The following is a 17669-nucleotide window of genomic DNA, read 5'->3' as shown; positions in this document are numbered from 1 at the left end:
TGAGAGGCACCCAGCTTTTCCTTCCTTCCTCTCCAGGCCAGCTCTGCCCATTTCCCAGCCTTCCTTGGAGTCTGCAGCTCCACTCTTGGGGACACAGCCTCTCTCTTGCTGCTGGGTTCCGTACCATCACAGCTGAATACTTCCAGCATGGTGACAGGACCCCTCTGCCACGCTCCGTCCCCATCCATTTGTCACTGACAGTGCTGAAGGTGACCTTTCTCATCTCGTCGCCTCTGTCGGATGGCAGCCCGTCCCAGCTTCTCTTCACATTTAATTTCCATTACAGCTGGATCCTGAGCAGGACTTACTGCCACAGACAAGATGCCAGTGTTGTGCTGTAGTGTTTCTCCGTTACCTCTGCCCCTGCCCCAGGTACAGGTGTCCTTGAGGTCGAAGGACACCCATAGCTCACTTAGCTCTCTCAGTGGTCACTGTCTTACCTACAAATGATGGTGGATGAGGCTGGAATAGGTGATGAGAGGCTGGCCTTGAACTTGACCCCCGACCCTGCTGTGTGCTGGGTGCTATATGGGCACCCCGCTGGGTGTCCTTTTCTCCTCTCAGTGCCTTGAAGTCCCTCTTTCTACAACAGCTCCCCTTCTTTATATTCTTTTTGTTGGTCTAGGACTTGAACTCAGGGTTTGGGCGCTGTCCCTGAGCTTCTTTTGCACCACTTCCTGCTTTCTTGGAGTAGTTTATTGGAGATCAGAGTCTCACAGACTTTCCTGCCGGGGCTGGCTCTGAACTGCGATCCTCAGAGCTCAGCCTCCTGAATAGCTGAGATGACAGGCACGAGCCACCAGCACCCAGCCAGGGTCCCCCGTTTTCATTTCCCTGTCCCCACTATCCGCCTGGCCTTCAGAGCAGCAGCAGAGCTCTTTGGATAGTGCTTCATATGTCAAAGCCTTCGGTGTCCTCTGGCAACACTTGGCAGTGCCATTCCACGTTCTCGGCAAGGACCTCATGGCCCTCATCATGGAGCCCGTGCCTGCCTCCTCCTCTCCCCTCCCTTCTCTGGGCGGCTCTCCCACTCAGAGTGCTCCCACCAGGCCTCACCTCGGGGCTGCCACCCTTGCTGTTCCCTGGGGCCAGCAGCTTTTTCCCCTGTGCTGTCCTGGCTGGCTCCTGCTTCTTAGTCAGGTCTGGAGAGTTATTCTCCGACATCCTGTCTAACCCAGCCCCTTGTCACCCTCTCCCGTGACCCGCTCTCCCCACACACACCAGCACCTCCAGTGATCTTGTTTGTGTGTTGGTTACCCGCTGGCTGTGGGTCACTGGGGGAGCTCCCAGTATGCCTTGCTTTCCTAGCCTAGAAGCAAGTTTGGCCTGGTCAATTCTGAGACCAGTGTTAGTTCCCCACTGCCCTCTCCTGGGGAGAAGGAGTGGTCTGGGATGGTCCTGGTGCACAGGGTGGACAAAACACGGGCACACATCCCATGAGGGTTGGGAGTTGTTGAAAGAAATGCCTGGCCCTGCCTGGCTAATGGCAACCCCACTGGAACTCTCTCTGAGCTCTATAGCACTCTACCACACTCCAGGAAAGACAGTGATTTTCTTTCCAGAGGCAGTTCTGTGGAGCTGCATCATGGGTGTAGGTGGGGCAGAGATGTACAAAGCAAAGGGCTGCGGCCAGCGCAGCACTGTGAGCCATGCCACATGTTTAGTGGTGACGGTGTGTTTGTGTGCACATACATGCTGGTCTCTGTGTGTCTTGGTGTGTGTGCTGAGTGCCTGTGTCTGTGTGTGATGTGTACAGGTGTGCATGCTTGCACCTGGTGAACGCATGTGGTGCGTGTACACTGTGTGTGTGTGTGTGTGTGTGTGTGTGCTTGTGTGTCTGGATAGAGTCATTCATTTCAGCCCTGTGGCTGATAGCTGGCTTTACATTTGGCTGAAACAATAAGAAACGTCTGTGGCAAGAAAGCAATTCCCCCAGCTCAGCCGACTGCCAAGGCTTCTGGCAAATGAGGGGACATAAAAGAAGTCACTGGTGGCACGAAAGCCTCCGCACTGGAAAAACGTGTTGTCAGATTCAGCACCTGTTTTCCTGGCCTGTGAAACATGCTGGCTGTCCATGACACTCAGCGGTATCTCCCACTATGGCTCCTGTGTCACTGTGTCACTCCGGCCCCTCTGGCCTCTCCTTGCCAGGGTGTTCACCAGCCCCCTTCCGCCTGGGGTTGTAGTGCAGGCACTTTGCCCTCTCCCTTCCTTCCACCTTTCCCTCCTCCTCCTTTACTTCCCAGTTGCTCCTTCCCACGGGGACCTTCCCTAGGCCTCTCAAGGTCAAATTCCCTGGTGAAAATGATCATAGCTCATAGCACCCCCCTCTCTCCCTCTCTCTCTGTCTTTGTGTCAGTCCCGGGGCTTGAACTCAGGGCCTTGGCCCTTGTCCTTGAGCTTTTTGTGTTCAAGTGCTCTACCACTTGAACCACAGTTCCACCTCCAGCTTTTTTGATAGTTAATTGGAGATCAGAGTCTCACAGGCTTTCCTGCCTAGACTGGCTTTGAACCACAATCCTCAGATCTCAGCCTTTGTCCTCTCTTCTTGATTGCTGTGGCAACGAACTTTTATGTTAGATTGGTTTTTGATGTGTGTGTGTGTGTGTGTGTGTGTGTGTGTAAGAGAGAAAGAGACACAAAGAAAGTTATAAATGCCACACCATAGAGAGTAGCATTTTTTCTTTTGGCTCACGTTGTGCTAGCTCAGTGCCTGGCAGTAGTGAGATATTTAACGTTTTTTCCTTTCTGTACTATATTTTCAAAATCTGGTGTGGAGTCTATACCTCTAGGACGTCTGTCTTTGGATGCTAAGTTTTCCTTGACTCCTATTTAGATGTCATGAAATGTATAGTTCAAAGAGAAGATCCATGGACCCAGGTTGTTCCAAAGACTTGTTTGATGGAATCAGGAGGATTCAGAAAACTGGAAAGGATCTCAGTGCTGGTGGCTCACACCTGTAACTCTCGACACTCAGGAGGGTGAGATCTGAGGATCTCCACGTGAAAGCCTGCCCCAGGCATGAAGGAATGTTCCTGTAAGACTCTTATCTCCATTTATCCACCAAAAGTAGGAAATGGAGCTGTGGCTTAAGAAGCAGAATACCAACATTGAGTGAAAAGGCTCAGGGACAACACTCAAGCCCTAACTAAGTTCAAACCCTAATATAGGGGGAAAAATACTGGAAAGGGATTCATGGTGCAGACTTGTAACCCCTACGAGCATCCTGGATACCAAAACAGCAACTCCTGAATGAAATCGAGCACTCTGAGCTCTACCTCCATTTCTGCTGGCCCTCTTCTCCTCTCCCTTCCGGCTTGCCTCTCAGAGGCCATTTAGCACTTCGATTCTTTTGCCAAATGGACTAGGAGAACAAAGAGTCCGCCTTCCTAGATCTGTACCTTTGAAAAAGGTCTCATATCCCCCATTTTGTAACACGAGGAACGTTGGACTCATCAAAAAGTGAAACTTATCTGGACATCAGTGGCCCATGCCTGTCATCCTAGTTACTCAGAAGAACAGGAAAGTCCCTGAGATTCTTATCTTTGATTAACCACCAGAAAAAAAAAACAACCACAAACCAAAACCAAAAGTGGAGTTATGGCTCAAGTGGTACAATGCTAGCCTTGAGCAAAAGAAGCTCAGGGACAGTGCCCAGGCCCTGAGTTCAAGCCCCGGGATCAGCACACACAAAGAAATTTAGGATCAGACTAACGAAAAACCATTTCAGCAGCCATGGAGGGCCAAACATGGTGCCCTGTACCATCTCCCTGACACCTTACCATTAACCCTGTGGGAAAGTCTACCCCAACTTTCTTTTTTTGGGGGGGCGGGGAGAGGCCAGTCCTGGGGCTTGGACTCAGGGCCTGAGCACTGTCCCTGGCTTCTTTTTGCTCAAGGCTAGCACTCTGTCACTTGAGCCACAGTGCCACCTCTGGCTGTTTTCTGTATATGTGGTGCTGGGAAATTGCACCCAGGGCTTCATGTATAGGAGGCAAGCATTCTTGCCACTAGGCCATATCCCCAGCCCAACCCCACCTTTCTACCTGCTGAGCACTGAGGCTCAGGGAGGGAAAGGAATCTTGCTAGAGTCCTGGCAACAGGAAGCCAAGAGCCTGAGACATGGGGACCACTGAATGCCCGTCCAGTGCACCACGCTGACAGATCCCTGCTCCTGATGGCAAACTGCCTACTGCAGTATTCTTTGTCCAGCTGTGGTCACCTGGGCCTCAGGATGGGCCAGCAGGTGACAGAGGTGAGTCAGGTGAACTGTGGAGGGACTGTTAAGAACCAGAGTGCACATTTGGAAACAGGTGGTCATCAAATAATGTTTGAAGCAAATACACAATGGAATGCTATGTAGGTGGATAAAAGAATGAGCACGAGAGAGAGAATCAGTTTGATTCTTTGGGTAAGTGGAAGGTTTCTCTTTCTCCCTTCCTTTGCTGGCATTGGGGTTTGAACTCACAGCTTCCTGTGCACTCAGCTTGCTTGCTCAGCTGGTGCTCTACCACTTGAATCCTACTGCCAACCCTGCTTTTTGGGTTTTTTTTTTTTTTTTTTGCTGGTTATTTTGGAGATGGACTCTCAGGGACTTTTTTACTGGGCTGGCCTCAAGCCACAATCCTCTTGATCTCAGCCTCCTGAGTAGCTAGGATGACAGGTGTGAGCCACTGGCACCTGGCGTAGGTGAAACATGTCTTAAACCTAGGTATATTTGATCATCTACTTAGCCAGGGTGTGCCATTTCCTTTCCAGGTGAAGTAGAACGGTGCACTCATGGAGAAGACTTAAGTGGCCAGTGACAGGTGGCTCTAGGGCCTTTGTGGGGCCTGGCACATGGACGTGTTAGGCAATAACACAAAGCCAGTTATTATTTGTGGAGCTGCCACAATGTGTGAGAAGCTCGGTGAGCCGTGGTGTGTTTTAGCTCTAATCACCGCAGCAACATGCAAGGCACAGAAGGTTAATGACATCGTTGAACTTGACGTGAGAGAAAACACGTGCCAGGTTGGTAGCAAGCATTTCTATATAGCTTCATTTCACTCCCCCGCAGCCCAACCACCTTGAGGCAGCCACTAACATTATTTCATCTCATGGCTGAGAAGCTGAGACTACAGAGGATGAGAAATGTGCCCAGATTAGCAGGTAGGGAGTCGAGATTCAAACTCAGGTAGCCTGACCTCAGAAAGTACTAGGTTCCCTGCTCAACTTAGAGGTCCACCTTGGTGGACCTGCACCTAGGGCACAGAGAGTTGGGAGGTTACACCCAACATCACACAGCAAACAAAGCTAACAACATACAGGACTCAAGTCCACCTGCAGGCCCAACGCAGCACATTTTCACTCAGAGTCACAAAGCAGAACTCACATGATTGTTATAGAAACTGCACCATGATTATAAAATGATTGTTCCCAGCCCAAGGCCAGCCTAGGCAGCCTCCCGCCGAGCTACGTCACAGCCAAGGACCATGTCTCTGCCTACTGCAGAACAAGCAGGAGCCTGGCTCTGATGACTCCACGGAGAGTGGATAATCTGCCCAGCATAGTGGCTCATGCCTATTATCTTAGATACTTGGAAGGCTGAGATCTGAGGATGGCAGTTCAAAGCAGGAAAGCCTGTGAGACTCTTAGCGCCAATTAACTACCAAAATGTGGGGAGTGGAGGTGTGGTTCAAGTGGTAGCGCACCAGCCTTGAGCTAGGCCCTGAATAAGCCCCAGGACTGGCATAAAAAGAAAGAAAAGAGTGAAACATCCTGGCTGGGCATGGTGGTACATGCCTGTAGTTCCAGTTGCTTGGAATTATAGAGATTGGGAAGACTGAGGTTGAAGGCTAGTCTTGGCAAAAAGTTAGCCAGGTACTTGTCAACAAATAAGCAGGGTATGGTGGTACATGCCTATCATCTCAGTGAAGAGGGAAGTGCAGGCAGGAGAGGCCAGTCTTGGGCGAAAATTTGAGACCCTATCAGAAAATGAGCTAAAGGAAAAATAAATGGGTTGGGGCCACAGCTCTGGTAGTAGAGCGCCTGCCTAGCAAGCTTAAAGCCCTGAGTTAAAATCCTAGTTTTGAATAGACTCATGACTTATATCTAAACACCTACTTTGTTTTCATAGGCAGTGAATAATTTGAATATAAATTAAACTGCACAAAATCCAAGATCATACAGCGAGTTATTGCCAGGGCCAGCCTGTAGCCCAGGGTGCCTACTGCAGTATTCTTTGTCCAGCTGTGGTCTCCTGGGCCTCAGGATGGGCCAGCAGGTGACAGAGGTGAGTCAGGTGAACCGTGGAGGGACTGTCAAGAAGCAGACTGCACATTTGGAAACAGGTGGTCATCAAATAAGGTTTGAAGCAAATATGCAATGAAATGCTATGTAGCTAGATAAAAGAATGAGCACACACATATTGTATAATTATACATATTCTATCATATAAATATAATATATATATTATTCATATATATGGAATATATATATACATTATATGGATAATTCCTATGTTAAGTGAAAAAGAGCAAATGTAGACCAGTATGTACAATGTACTCATTCTAGGAAGAGTTTATGCAACAAGGTGCTCCAACGTAAGAAGCAAAGAGCTGAGGAACCCCAGTTGGGAGCCACGTGGCAATGGATTTGAGAGCTGGTAGCCTGGGAAGCTGATGGAAGGGAGACTTTGCAGAGGGTTGCATTTTCTGTTTTCAGAGATTTGAACCTTATGACTGTCACTGTCTAAATGCCAAACCCCAAACTAAACCAAACATGTCTCCCTCAGCTCAGGAGGACTGATGCCTCCTGGGGGATGGTGTGTGTGTGTGTGTGTGTGTGTGTGTGTGTGTGTGTGTGTGTGTGTGAGTGTGATGGGGGAGTAGTGAGCCCACTGTGAATTCTTCTGATGTTATAGGGGAGCTTGGAAATCTGTCTTATTAAAACATTTCCTTCCTTCCTTCCTTCCTTCCTTCCTTCCTTCCTTCCTTCCTTCCTTCCTTCCTTCCTTCCTTCCTTCCTTCCTTCCTTCCTTCCTCTCTCTCTCTTTCTTTCTCTTTCCTACCTTCTCTCTCTTTCTTTCTTCCTTTTTCTCTCTTTCTCTTTTTCTTTCTCCCTTCCTCCCTCCTTCCCTCCCTCCCTCCCTCTAGTTGTGTACAGTGCCACACGAAGGCTTGAACTCAGGGCTTGCCTCTTTCCTATAGCTTTTTATTTTATTTTATTGCTCGGGGTTTGAGCCACATCTCCCACTCCCAGCTTTTTGCTGGTTCATTAGAGATAAGAGTCTCACGGACTTTCCTGCCTGGGCTGGCTTTGAATTGTGATCCTCAGATCTCAGCTCCCCCTAAGTAAGCTAAGATTATGACTATGAGCCATCGGTGCCCAGCCACAATTTTGCTAATTTTCAATTTTAAATTATTCACTGCTAACATATAGAAGCATGGTGGGTTTTGTAGATGCGAATCTGAGTTTATTCAAATGCTGGAGTCATTAATTGGTTCTTAAGACTTTTTGTGGGGTCTGTAATTTCCTATGAAGGCCATCATGCCACCAGTGGATAGACACGACATATATTATTTTCCATATATCTTTTATTTCATTTTATTTTCTTATTGCCCAAGCTAGGACTTCCAGTACAATGTTGAGGTGGGGAGAGAGCGGACATTGTTGCCTGGCTCCAGCTATCCAGGGTAAGCTCTCAGTGTTTCATCACAAGCATATCGCCAGTCTCCTGGGCTACTCCTGGATGCCTGTTTCTTTAGGCTCCTGGTCTGATTATATATATATATATATATATATATATATATATATATATATATATATATATATACATTATATGTATATATTTGTGTATATAGAATGGATGTTGATTATTGTCTGTTGCTTCTTCATCTATTGACAGGGCTCATTTGCATTTTCTTTTAGCTTGTTAATGGGCTGAATTCTACCGAATCGTTTTCACATGTTGAACCAGCCTTGCATTCCTCAGGTAAGATGGAGTGGGTCTTGGTAGATTATTCTTAGTAGTGCTGGGTCAGCTTTGCAATTTCTTGAGGACATTTTTGTGTCTGTGTTTATGAGGATTGTTTGGGGCTATAGTTTTCTTTTCTTGAAGTGTCTTTGTCTGGTTTGATAGTAGGGTAAAAGTAGTGCCATTAAACAAATTGGATGTGTGTGTGTGTGTGTGTGTGTGTGTGTGTGTGTGTGTACGTGTATGTGCTGGTCCCAGGGCTTGAATTCAGGGCCTGGGTGCTGTCCCTTAGTTTTTTGTACTCAAGGCTAGTGCTCTAGTACTTGAGCTACAGCACTACTTCTGGCTTCTTGGTAATTAACTGGAGATAAGAGTCTCATGGACTTTCCTGCCTGGGCTGGCTTTGAACTGCAGTCTTCAGATCTCGGTGTCCTGAGTAGCTAGGATTACAGGTGTGAGTCACCAGTGCCCAACAGCAAGTTGGACTTTTATTTTGGTGGTATCAGGGTTTGAATAGCAATATCATCAAGTCGTAGGAAGGCACGCCACCCTAGAGCCACACCCTAAGTTATTTTTCAGATAGTGGTGTACTATTTATTTATTGCCAGTCCTGGGGCTTGGACTCGGGGCCTGAGCACTGTCCCTGGCTTCTTTTTGCTCAAGGCTAGCACTCTGCTACTTGAGCCACAGCGCCACTTCTGGCCGTTTTCTGTATATGTGTTGCTAGGGAATCAAATCCAGGGCTTCATGTATATGAGGCAAGCACTCTACCACTAGGCCATATTCTCAGCCCTAGTCCTGTACTTTTTGTTCAGGCCAACCTCAGACTGCCACCCTCCTACCTATGCCTTAGTACAGATATGCGCTACCAAGCTTGGCTTGTCTGTTGAGATGGAATCTTGGTAACTTTTGGCTTGTGGTCATCCTCAAACCACACGATCCTCCAGATTTCCTTTTCCCACATTTCTTGTCTTACAACTGTTAGCCATTGTGCCAGGCCACAAGTTGGAATTTGTTTCCTAATTTTTAAATGATGAAAAAGAATTCACAGAGAGCTTACTGTGTGGGCCAGGCAGCGTTCGCTACTTAACTCAATCCTCAGAAAGCATGGGTTATTATCATTACCACCCCTCTCCCACTTTACAGATGGGGAAACAGAGGCACAGAGGAGTTAAACTCATGTGGTATGGTTATACCACTTGTAAACAGCAAAGCCAGCGCTCAACCGCTCAGACATCCAGCTCCTGAGTTTGTAGTCTTGGGCTGCTTATGACAACAACTCCTCTAATCAAAGATTTTCATGGGTTAACATTTTTTAAACGTCATAACTGCAGAACGCATTCCTGCCAACGGGCTGCCAGTGCTCGACGTCTGGTTAATAACCACTGTATCTAGCCTGTGCCAGGCACACACATTACCTGTGAGGCTATAAACTATTTATTTCCCTTCCTCTCCCCACAAACCCCAAAGGCATGGGAGGCCACAATTCCTGTCAGTGGAGGGACATGCAGTTTCAAACTGTCACCTTCCTCCTCACTTTGTCTTCCTGAATATCTGTGTCACCTTTCACAAGAAAAATTAAAAAAAAAAAAACAAAAAATCAGCCACAGCAATCACTCACATCTCTGTCTCATTTGGTGCCCTTCCTGCCTTATCAGGTTGGTTCACCTATCATCCAGCTTGCTGTTTCCCTGGGTGCTCAAGTTCATCTTTTCCAATCTGCAATGCCTTTCCTTTCACGCTGTCTGTGCTACACTCAGTCAGTCAGTGCTAGCTCTGATGTGTCTTCAGATGGGAGAAGCATCTTGCATATAAAGAAGAAAAAGAGCCGGTTACTAATGGCTCCTGGCTGTAATCTTCCCTACTCATGAGGCTGAGATTGGAGGATCTTTATCAAAAGCCAGCCCAGGCAGAAAAGTCTGTAAGACTCCATCTCCAATGAACCAGCAAAAAGCTGGCTGGAGGTATGGTTCCACTGGTGAAATGCCCAGCCATGAGCAAAAAGGCCATGTGAGCTCAAGACCTGGTACCTGACAAAGAAATTAATTAATTTTAAAAGGGAGGAAGAGAGCACTGGCAAAGCCCTTGCCTAGCATGTGTACAAGGCCTTGAATTTGACCTGCAGCACTGAAAAAAATGATGACTTAAAAGGGGGGAAAGAAGAGAAAGATAGAGATGGCATTTTGGGGGGACTCTGGTGCACTACCCTCTACTAAGCCCAGAGTTCAAGGACACACAATTAGTTAAAATAACTTCTTGCCAGAACTGGTAACTCACGTCTGGAATCCAAGCTACTCGGGAGGCTGAGAGCTGAGGATCATGGTTTGAAGCCAGCTGGGGCAGGAAAGTCCATGAGACTCTTAATCTCCAATAAACTCCCAAGAAAATCAGAAATGGAGCTGTAGTTCAAGTTGGTAGAGGGCTAGCCTTGAACAAAAAAAAGCTCAGGGACAGCACCCAGGCCCTGGGGTCAAGTCCCAGGACTAGCACAAAAACAAAATGAAACAACAACAACAACAAAACAAACACCCCACCTTCTTGATGAAAATGAACAGAGAAGTCAGATTTGTTTGCCTACATGTCTGTGGGATGATAGAGCCGCTCTCTGCATCCTTGCTTGTTCCTTGTTGAAAATGGGTTCTGAGTCATGAACAGGTCACAGGGGTAGAGCTGAGATGAAGTAACAGAATAGGTGCAAAAGGCCTGGCATGCAGTGACTGGGTCCAAAATGTTTTCCTTAGGCCAAACACTGTGCTGAATTAATTGTGTTGCTCAGGTGGATCTTAGACTTGTAGGATAAAATAATTCTCCTACCTTAGCCTCCAGAGTAGCCGGGACTACAGGCATGTACCCTCATGCTAGACTTGACCACTTTTTTTTTTAACAGATTAATTTATTTAATAGGTTCTACCTGTGTGGGTTAATTAGCAACTTCTGTTAACCCATTTTACCAATGGGGAAAATTGTAGAACTAAAGAAGTTTTTTTTTTTTGACAATTCCTAAGTTCAGAGTTCTGTCCACATTTCATATTAGAATTCCTTGCATTTCACTCCAAACCAGTCATCTTTGACTGCGTGGGGACAATTTTTTGAAGCAGGAGATTGGACAAATTGTTTTTCTCAAGCTTTTCCTCCCACTTAGAGCCTGTATGACATTCACCATCGCCCCCCAGATACTTCGGTGCAAACAACCCCTTCATATCTACCCTGCATTCTCCACTCACATCTCCAACATCACCAGAGGGATTGGAAAAATGAGGATGAGCTCACTGTTGCGAAGAGGACTCAATTAAAATCTTAAGTTTTCAACAATATTATCAAGGCCTGCAGTTGTTCCCCTTACCTCACACCTCTGTCAGAGGAGGGGATTGGGCAGAGACACGGTGGTGACCTTCCCAGAAGAATAGAACTCACCCAGCAGACTGCTCTTCTCCGGGCCCCTCCTCTTTGCTTTCAGGGCACCTATTTTACAGATGTGGAAACTGAGGCCCTGGAGCCATGAAAGACCCACTGCCTAATCCTGACAAAGGCTAGATGAATCCTCCTAGCCCAAACTCCTATCTGCTTTGACGCATGTGTCTCCCTGGATGGCTTGATCAATAGGACTTTAGGACTTTTGTCTTGGGACCAACATTGGGGGCTCTTCACAGAACCACCTGTCAAACTCCCTTAGGATGCTCAATCCTGCTGCTGCTTATCGTATCCCAGCCCTCCACCAGGGAGCTCCTCAGACTCCGGGCCCACCCCTGAGAAGCCTCCCCACATCCCTTAGCATCCCTTAGTACACACAGTAGGTAGTCATCACAGTAAGTGGTCAAGATGAAGGCTTTGAGTGCCTGGACACAGCAAGATCCTCTAGATCCCAACCCCAGCTCTTCCTTCTTTCAGATCTGCAAGTCTAGGAGTAAACCTATGCCTGGCACAGTGCCTGGAGCACAGTGGGTGCCTCGCTGGCGTGAGGCAGGTTGTGAGGGTTCAAGGCATCTTGACACCTGCCTTGAGGTTCTTGACAATCTGTGCCTCTTCTCCTCCGCCTGCCCCTGCTTGGGACTCTTGAAGGTCAGTCTCCTGCCTGTCTTCTGGGCTCTGTTGCTTTGCAGAAGAATGGCCCAGAAAGGTGGGTAGGGGAGGAAGTGGAGATGGGTGGGGGAGGGGATGCTGTCACAGCCCCCGAGGGGGGGAGGGGAGGGGGCTTCTCCATTTTAGCAAACATCACCCATTTCTGTCCCTCTCAAAAATTTGCAAAAACTTATTTTCCAAAAGAGCCAAAGGAGGGGATGTTGTCTCCTGGATGGAAATCGAATCCCTGCTCTCTGGAATTCCAGGCTGGTGCTACTGTCCTGTCCCTGCCCAAGCACACTGGAGGCCAGGGACTTCAGGGAAGGCATCCTGGAGGAGTCAAAGCCTCAGCCCTGGCTGGGGCAGGGGTGTGTGTTAAGGGTGAGGCTCCCAGATTAGGAAACTTGGACTGTCTTGTGCCCCCTAAATTTGGGAGGGGGCCTGACTAAAACAACCCCTCAGGGCCTTCCTGCTACCCAGTTGGATGCTTTAGGAAGAGAATCTCAGCAAGACAGTGGGAAAGCCAACTCGCAACTCCATGATCTCAGGATGGGTGGGTTCTCAGACTAGAGATGGGCAGGGGAAGGTTACATTAGATCTCTGGTTCTCTCTTTCTCTCTTGCTCACCCCGCCCCCCACCAAGTAGTCTCCAGGAATTTTTCTGCTGTAGAAGCTGTAGAAACTGTAGAAGAAGGGGGCTAAAGTGTTAGGGGAAGACTTGTCCCCCACCTCACTGCCCCTCCCCCAGCAGCTCAGCTCTCTTCAGGAATTCATCCAAAGTATGGGCCACACTTGGGAGAGGACATTATGATGTGAGGCCTGCCAGGTTTGTGAGGAGCAGGGGAGAGGGTAGGGGATGAGGGCAGGGGTGAGACCGGGGAGGGAGGCAAAGCCAGGGGGCTCTGGCGCATTCTCAAGGAGACAGTGACCCCCGAGGTAGCAGACCGATCAACCTCTGCACCCTTGCCCTGACCGAGGTGCAGTCCCGGAAGCAGCCCTGGCTCTCTTACCACCCCAAGACCCCCTGACTAGGTCAGGGTGGTTGGGGGTGTGTGTGCGTGGCAGCACCCATTCTTGGGTGCTCCAGCTTCATCTCCAATCAGGTGGGGATGGGCCGAAGGCCGGGGTGGCTGAGGTGTCTCCAGACATTGCGTGGGGCAAAGGGAAAAGTCCAGCCAGAACCTACGGGCAAGTCACCCACCGCCTTCCCCGGGGCCGCTCGGAGCGCGGCTCCTCCAGACGCGCGCGCAAGTGTGCAATGAGATCCACGCGCGCTCACACGAAGGCACACAGAGGTGTGCACACATGCATACGCGCACACGTGCACAATCACACGCGTACACACACACACACACGACTTCTTTCCCCCTTCATCTGGAAATCTCCACAGTTGCATTGAGACTTCAACTTTTTTTTTTTTTAAAGGGGAGCTCTAGGGGCGTGCGAGGGGGGTGGCGGCGGGGATTCTGCCGCGGGTCTCCCCGCACTCGGGGGCCGGGTCCCCCCTCCCGCCTGCCCCTCACCTGGTAAACCGAGGCACAGCAAGAGGCTGTAGTAGACCACGGGCACGAAGCCCAAGCCGCAGCCGGCCGACTGCGAGCTGTTGTTGGCGGTGAGGTGGGCGTGCGAGTGCTCCATGGGCGCTGCGCCCCTCGTTCCCCGCGCCCCTCGTTCCTCTCGGGGCTGGGCTGGGGGCTCCGAGGCGGCGGCGGCGGCGGAGGCGGCGGCACGGCAGCTGGGGAGAGCCGCAACCTCTCCCCAAAAGGACTTGGCTTTGGTCCCCTCTGCACCCCCACATGCGCCGCCGCCGGCCTGGAGTCGGGGTTCGGCCCTCCGGGAAGGCTCAGGGAGTCGGGGACCGGGAGCCGGTGTGTGCACCTCCCACCTCCCGCCCCAGAGCCGGGGGGCCGGGACGCTGCGCCCCGCAGCCAATCAGCGGCTGCCTGGATGCGGGGTGGGGGGGGCGATCCGGTGGACCGGGCCGGGGAGGAGGGGGTCCCGGCTGCCTTTCCCGGCTCCACTTCCAAGGGAGAAGGTGGGATGGGCTCAGGGAACCCCTCGGAGGAAGACTGGGGTGCAGAGGCCCTCGTGACCCCCTCCGGCTACCCTGCGGGGAGGGGCGCGGGGAGGTGCGGCTGGCACGCCTCCCGCCGTCCTCAGTTTGCCTCTCGCTCCACGCTCCTCCCGGGGCTCCAGAGCCTCGAGTCCGGCTTGGGATGGGGGGGGGGGGGAGGGCGGGTAGTGGGGGAGCCGGGCGGCGGGAGGCTGGGGGCGTCGGTCCGCAGGGCGCGAGCATCAGTCTCTGTGAGTGCGTGTGCATGCGCGTGCTTGTGTGCATGCGTGTGTGTGTGTGCGCGCCCCCGTGGATTCTGGGGTGCGCAGGGCCGGGAGCAGCCCCTCCAGGCCGCCGCACGCGTGCCGCTCTGGAGCCTCGGATGGATAGGGACAAAGACGCACAATGCCCGGCCGAGCCCGCCGCCCTCGCGCGCTGCCCCATCCCACGGACGCCCTCCTTCCCCGCACCTGACTCCACGCCGACCCTGCCCACCGCAAGGACACCCGCCCCTCCCCAGCTCCCAAGGCGGCACGAAGGGGAGATGGGCAGAGCCGAGAGCATCTGGGTGCACGGTGCCCCTTCTCCTCAACAGTCCGGGGAACACTTCCCTAGGAGTCCCCACGAAGGGGACCGGGAGGGCTGCCTGACCCAGAGTCCCAAGATGCTGCTGGCTCGTCTCGCAGCCATGGGGGTGTCTGTTGGACTCGGAGAAGCCCGGGACCCCCAAAGCCCTCCTCTGCAGGTCGTCTGTGCTAGGAAGAAGGACCTCTTCTCTCCCAGGCCTTGGGAGAGGGGGACCCTCCCCCCCCCACGCCTGCCAACCACACCCGATCTTTAAGGCTCCATTAGATTTTGAAATTTTATTGTGACTTCTCTCATTTGACACAATAATTGTGTGTCTTTGGGGGGCAAAGTGAGATGATTCTGTGCATGTTTCTGTTGACAACGTGTCAGGATCGAAACTGGGATAAATGAGCGTATGCATCCCCTTGATTGGAAATGATTTCTTTGTGGTAAGACCATTCAAAATTTTCTCAGGTAGCGATTAAGGACGTGACCATCCCCAAATGGTCACAAAATGGGACCATAGGGTGCGGATATAATAGCAATTCAAGTGCCTATAGATTGGGTTTGCCTGTGGGTAGCTACCCTGAGCCGTCAAGTTAGAGGTGGGGAGGGGGTATATATGATTTAGCAAAGCCTTATCTCTTCTCAGAGACTTCCCCTTGTATTGTGAATTGTGGAAAGGGGGGGGGTTGGGGGAAGCATCAACTAGTTCAATTTATTTATTTTTGCCCGTCCTGGGGCTTGAACCCGGGGCCTGGTGCTGTCTTGGAGGTTCCTTTGCTCAAGACTAGCATTCTATCTCTTGAGAAACACAGCCACTTCTGTTTTTTTTTCTGAGTAATGTTTGGAGATAAAGAGTCTCACAGACTTTCCTGCCTGGGTTGGCTTTGAATTGCAGCCTCCTGAGTAGCTAAGATTACAGGTGTGAGCCACCAGTGCCCTGCTCATTTTTTAAAAAAGAAAAATGTAGACATTTTCCTGCCTTTTGCATGGCAGAGGCAAGCACAAAACATACCTATCACTTATCATCACCCGGTTCTGCTTTACTCAGATCCTCAGCCTTCTTAGAGGATTCTTGCAATCCAATATAAAGATGGACACCCATGTGCTTGGATTTACCCATGAACCTCAGAGCCTGAGCAGAAGGAAGATTCGGGAACAAGTCCTGGAAAGGATTTCCATACTCTGCGTGGTGTGCAAACCTCAGCCAAAGTCACTTAGAGTTGGATTTTTGTAGACAGTCCTACCCAACCCACGGATTGGCTAGGTGTAGCTCATATATCCAGTGACAGAGCCATGATAAAAGAATTCACATGGCTTGTGAGAGGAGGAGGGGTCTTTATCCAAATCGGAATCAGGATTCCATTGTGGGAGAGGTGGGGTCCAAGCTGGGCAGGTCTGCAAGCTGAATTTGGCCTGTGTGATGCCAGTTTATACTGCTCTGTTAGATCCAATCTAGGTTGTATCTTTCATTAAAATACATACATACATACATATGTACACACATACCTACATAAATGCACAGAGCCTGAAGTGATGGCTTGTGCCTGTAATTCTAACAACTTGGGAAGCTGACCAGAGGATTGCAGTTCAAGGCTCACAAAGCATGTAGGAGATCTCATCTCAATAGCAAAAAATCTGGGCATAGCGGTGCATGCTTGCCATTTTAGTTACAGTGGGATGTACAAATAGGAGAATGGAAGTCTGGGCTCATGGGAGAGAAAAATTGAGACTATCTCAAGAATGAGATCAAAACAGATAGAAGTGTGGCTCAAGTGGTAGAGCACCTGCCTAATAAGACCAAGGCCCTGAATTTCAACCCCAGAACTATCCCCAAACCAGCCAATCAATCAATCCTCTTGGAAAAGCAAACACCAAAGCTTTAATTTTCAGAGTGGCTTTAAATTTGCTGCAAAACTGGGCATGCCCTCCATAATCACATACCCTCCCCGGTAACAAACATACTATGAAGGTGCACCTGCATAGTAGACAGCCTCATGGTATCATAACAAAACACGGGAGGCAGCCCTAGCTTATAAAGAGAAAAGGTTCTGTTTCAGCTCATGGAAGATCCATTCCAACATTGGGTAGATCCATCACTTTGGGCCTCTGTTGAGGGCAAGCATGTCATGGCAAGAGCACGGAGCAGAGCAAAAATCACAAATATCGTTGGCAGAGAGAGAGAGAGAGAGAGCTATTGGTGTTTCACAATCATAGTTCATAAACCAGCCCGGGGAAGGAAAATCTGTGAGACTCTTATCGCCAATAAATTACCAAAAAAAAAAAAAAAAAAAAAAGCCAGAAGTAGAAGTGGAGCTGTGGTTCTCTGAGGGAGAACGCTAAGCTTTGAGCAAAAGAAGCTCAGAAACAGTAACCAGACTCTGAGTTCACACACCAAGATTGGCAATAAAGAAATAGATAAATAAATACATATATTAAAAACAAATAGATACATTGACTTTGTAAACTCCCTTCTGTTCTTACACATGCATGAAAATTCTCACTCCTAAGAGATAGGAAAGATGGTGTTGCATAACATATTGTGGTCAAGTAGCATTCTTACAAGCAATTGAATCCAACACCTCCTTGTGGCATTGCAATTCATTTTGAAATTCAACCTTTCAAGTCATTGCAAAGATGGGCTCCTTCTCTGCTATTAGGCTGTCAAAACACACCTGATTTTTTTCCCTCTCCTGATGCTCTTGGTTTAGTTCGCCAATGACCTTGGCTTGCTCTGCTCCAGCTTTTTCCCTCTTTTTTTATACCAGTTTCTTTTGTCTGCAAGCCCTTATTTGCATCCCAGTAAGAATGATAGCTGTGGCTGTTCTCTCTGTATTTTCTCTCCGCCTCACGCATGGCTCACTGTGGAGGAAGCCTGTGGGAGCAGCTGTGGATCTGTTCCTGAAGTCCCTGTAACCATCGCTGGCTACAGCCATTGTCCATGGTCATAGACCTTGGGTTGAACATTTTGAGGTCTGTCCTGGACCAGTCAGGGTGGTGGGGAGATCCCAGAGGAGGATGGGAACACCTCTT

At 49.7% G+C, this 17669-nt stretch overlaps 1 protein-coding gene across 1 annotated transcript in view; it reads right to left on the bottom strand.

Moving 5' to 3' along the window:
* Gpr139 (G protein-coupled receptor 139) overlaps window positions 1-13651 on the bottom strand; it is a 35784-nt gene extending 22133 nt beyond the window's left edge. The window contains exon 1 of the mRNA XM_048333016.1: window positions 13537-13651. Coding sequence (XP_048188973.1) covers window positions 13537-13651 — 115 coding nt within the window. The remainder of the gene's footprint in view (window positions 1-13536) is intronic.
* Window positions 13652-17669: the final 4018 nt, after the last annotated feature.

Source organism: Perognathus longimembris, chromosome 23 (genome assembly GCF_023159225.1).
Source record: "Perognathus longimembris pacificus isolate PPM17 chromosome 23, ASM2315922v1, whole genome shotgun sequence".
In the NCBI taxonomy this organism is placed as follows: Eukaryota; Metazoa; Chordata; class Mammalia; order Rodentia; family Heteromyidae; genus Perognathus; species Perognathus longimembris.
Note: the sequence above shows the minus strand (reverse complement) of the source record. Positions and strands in the feature narration are given on the sequence as shown.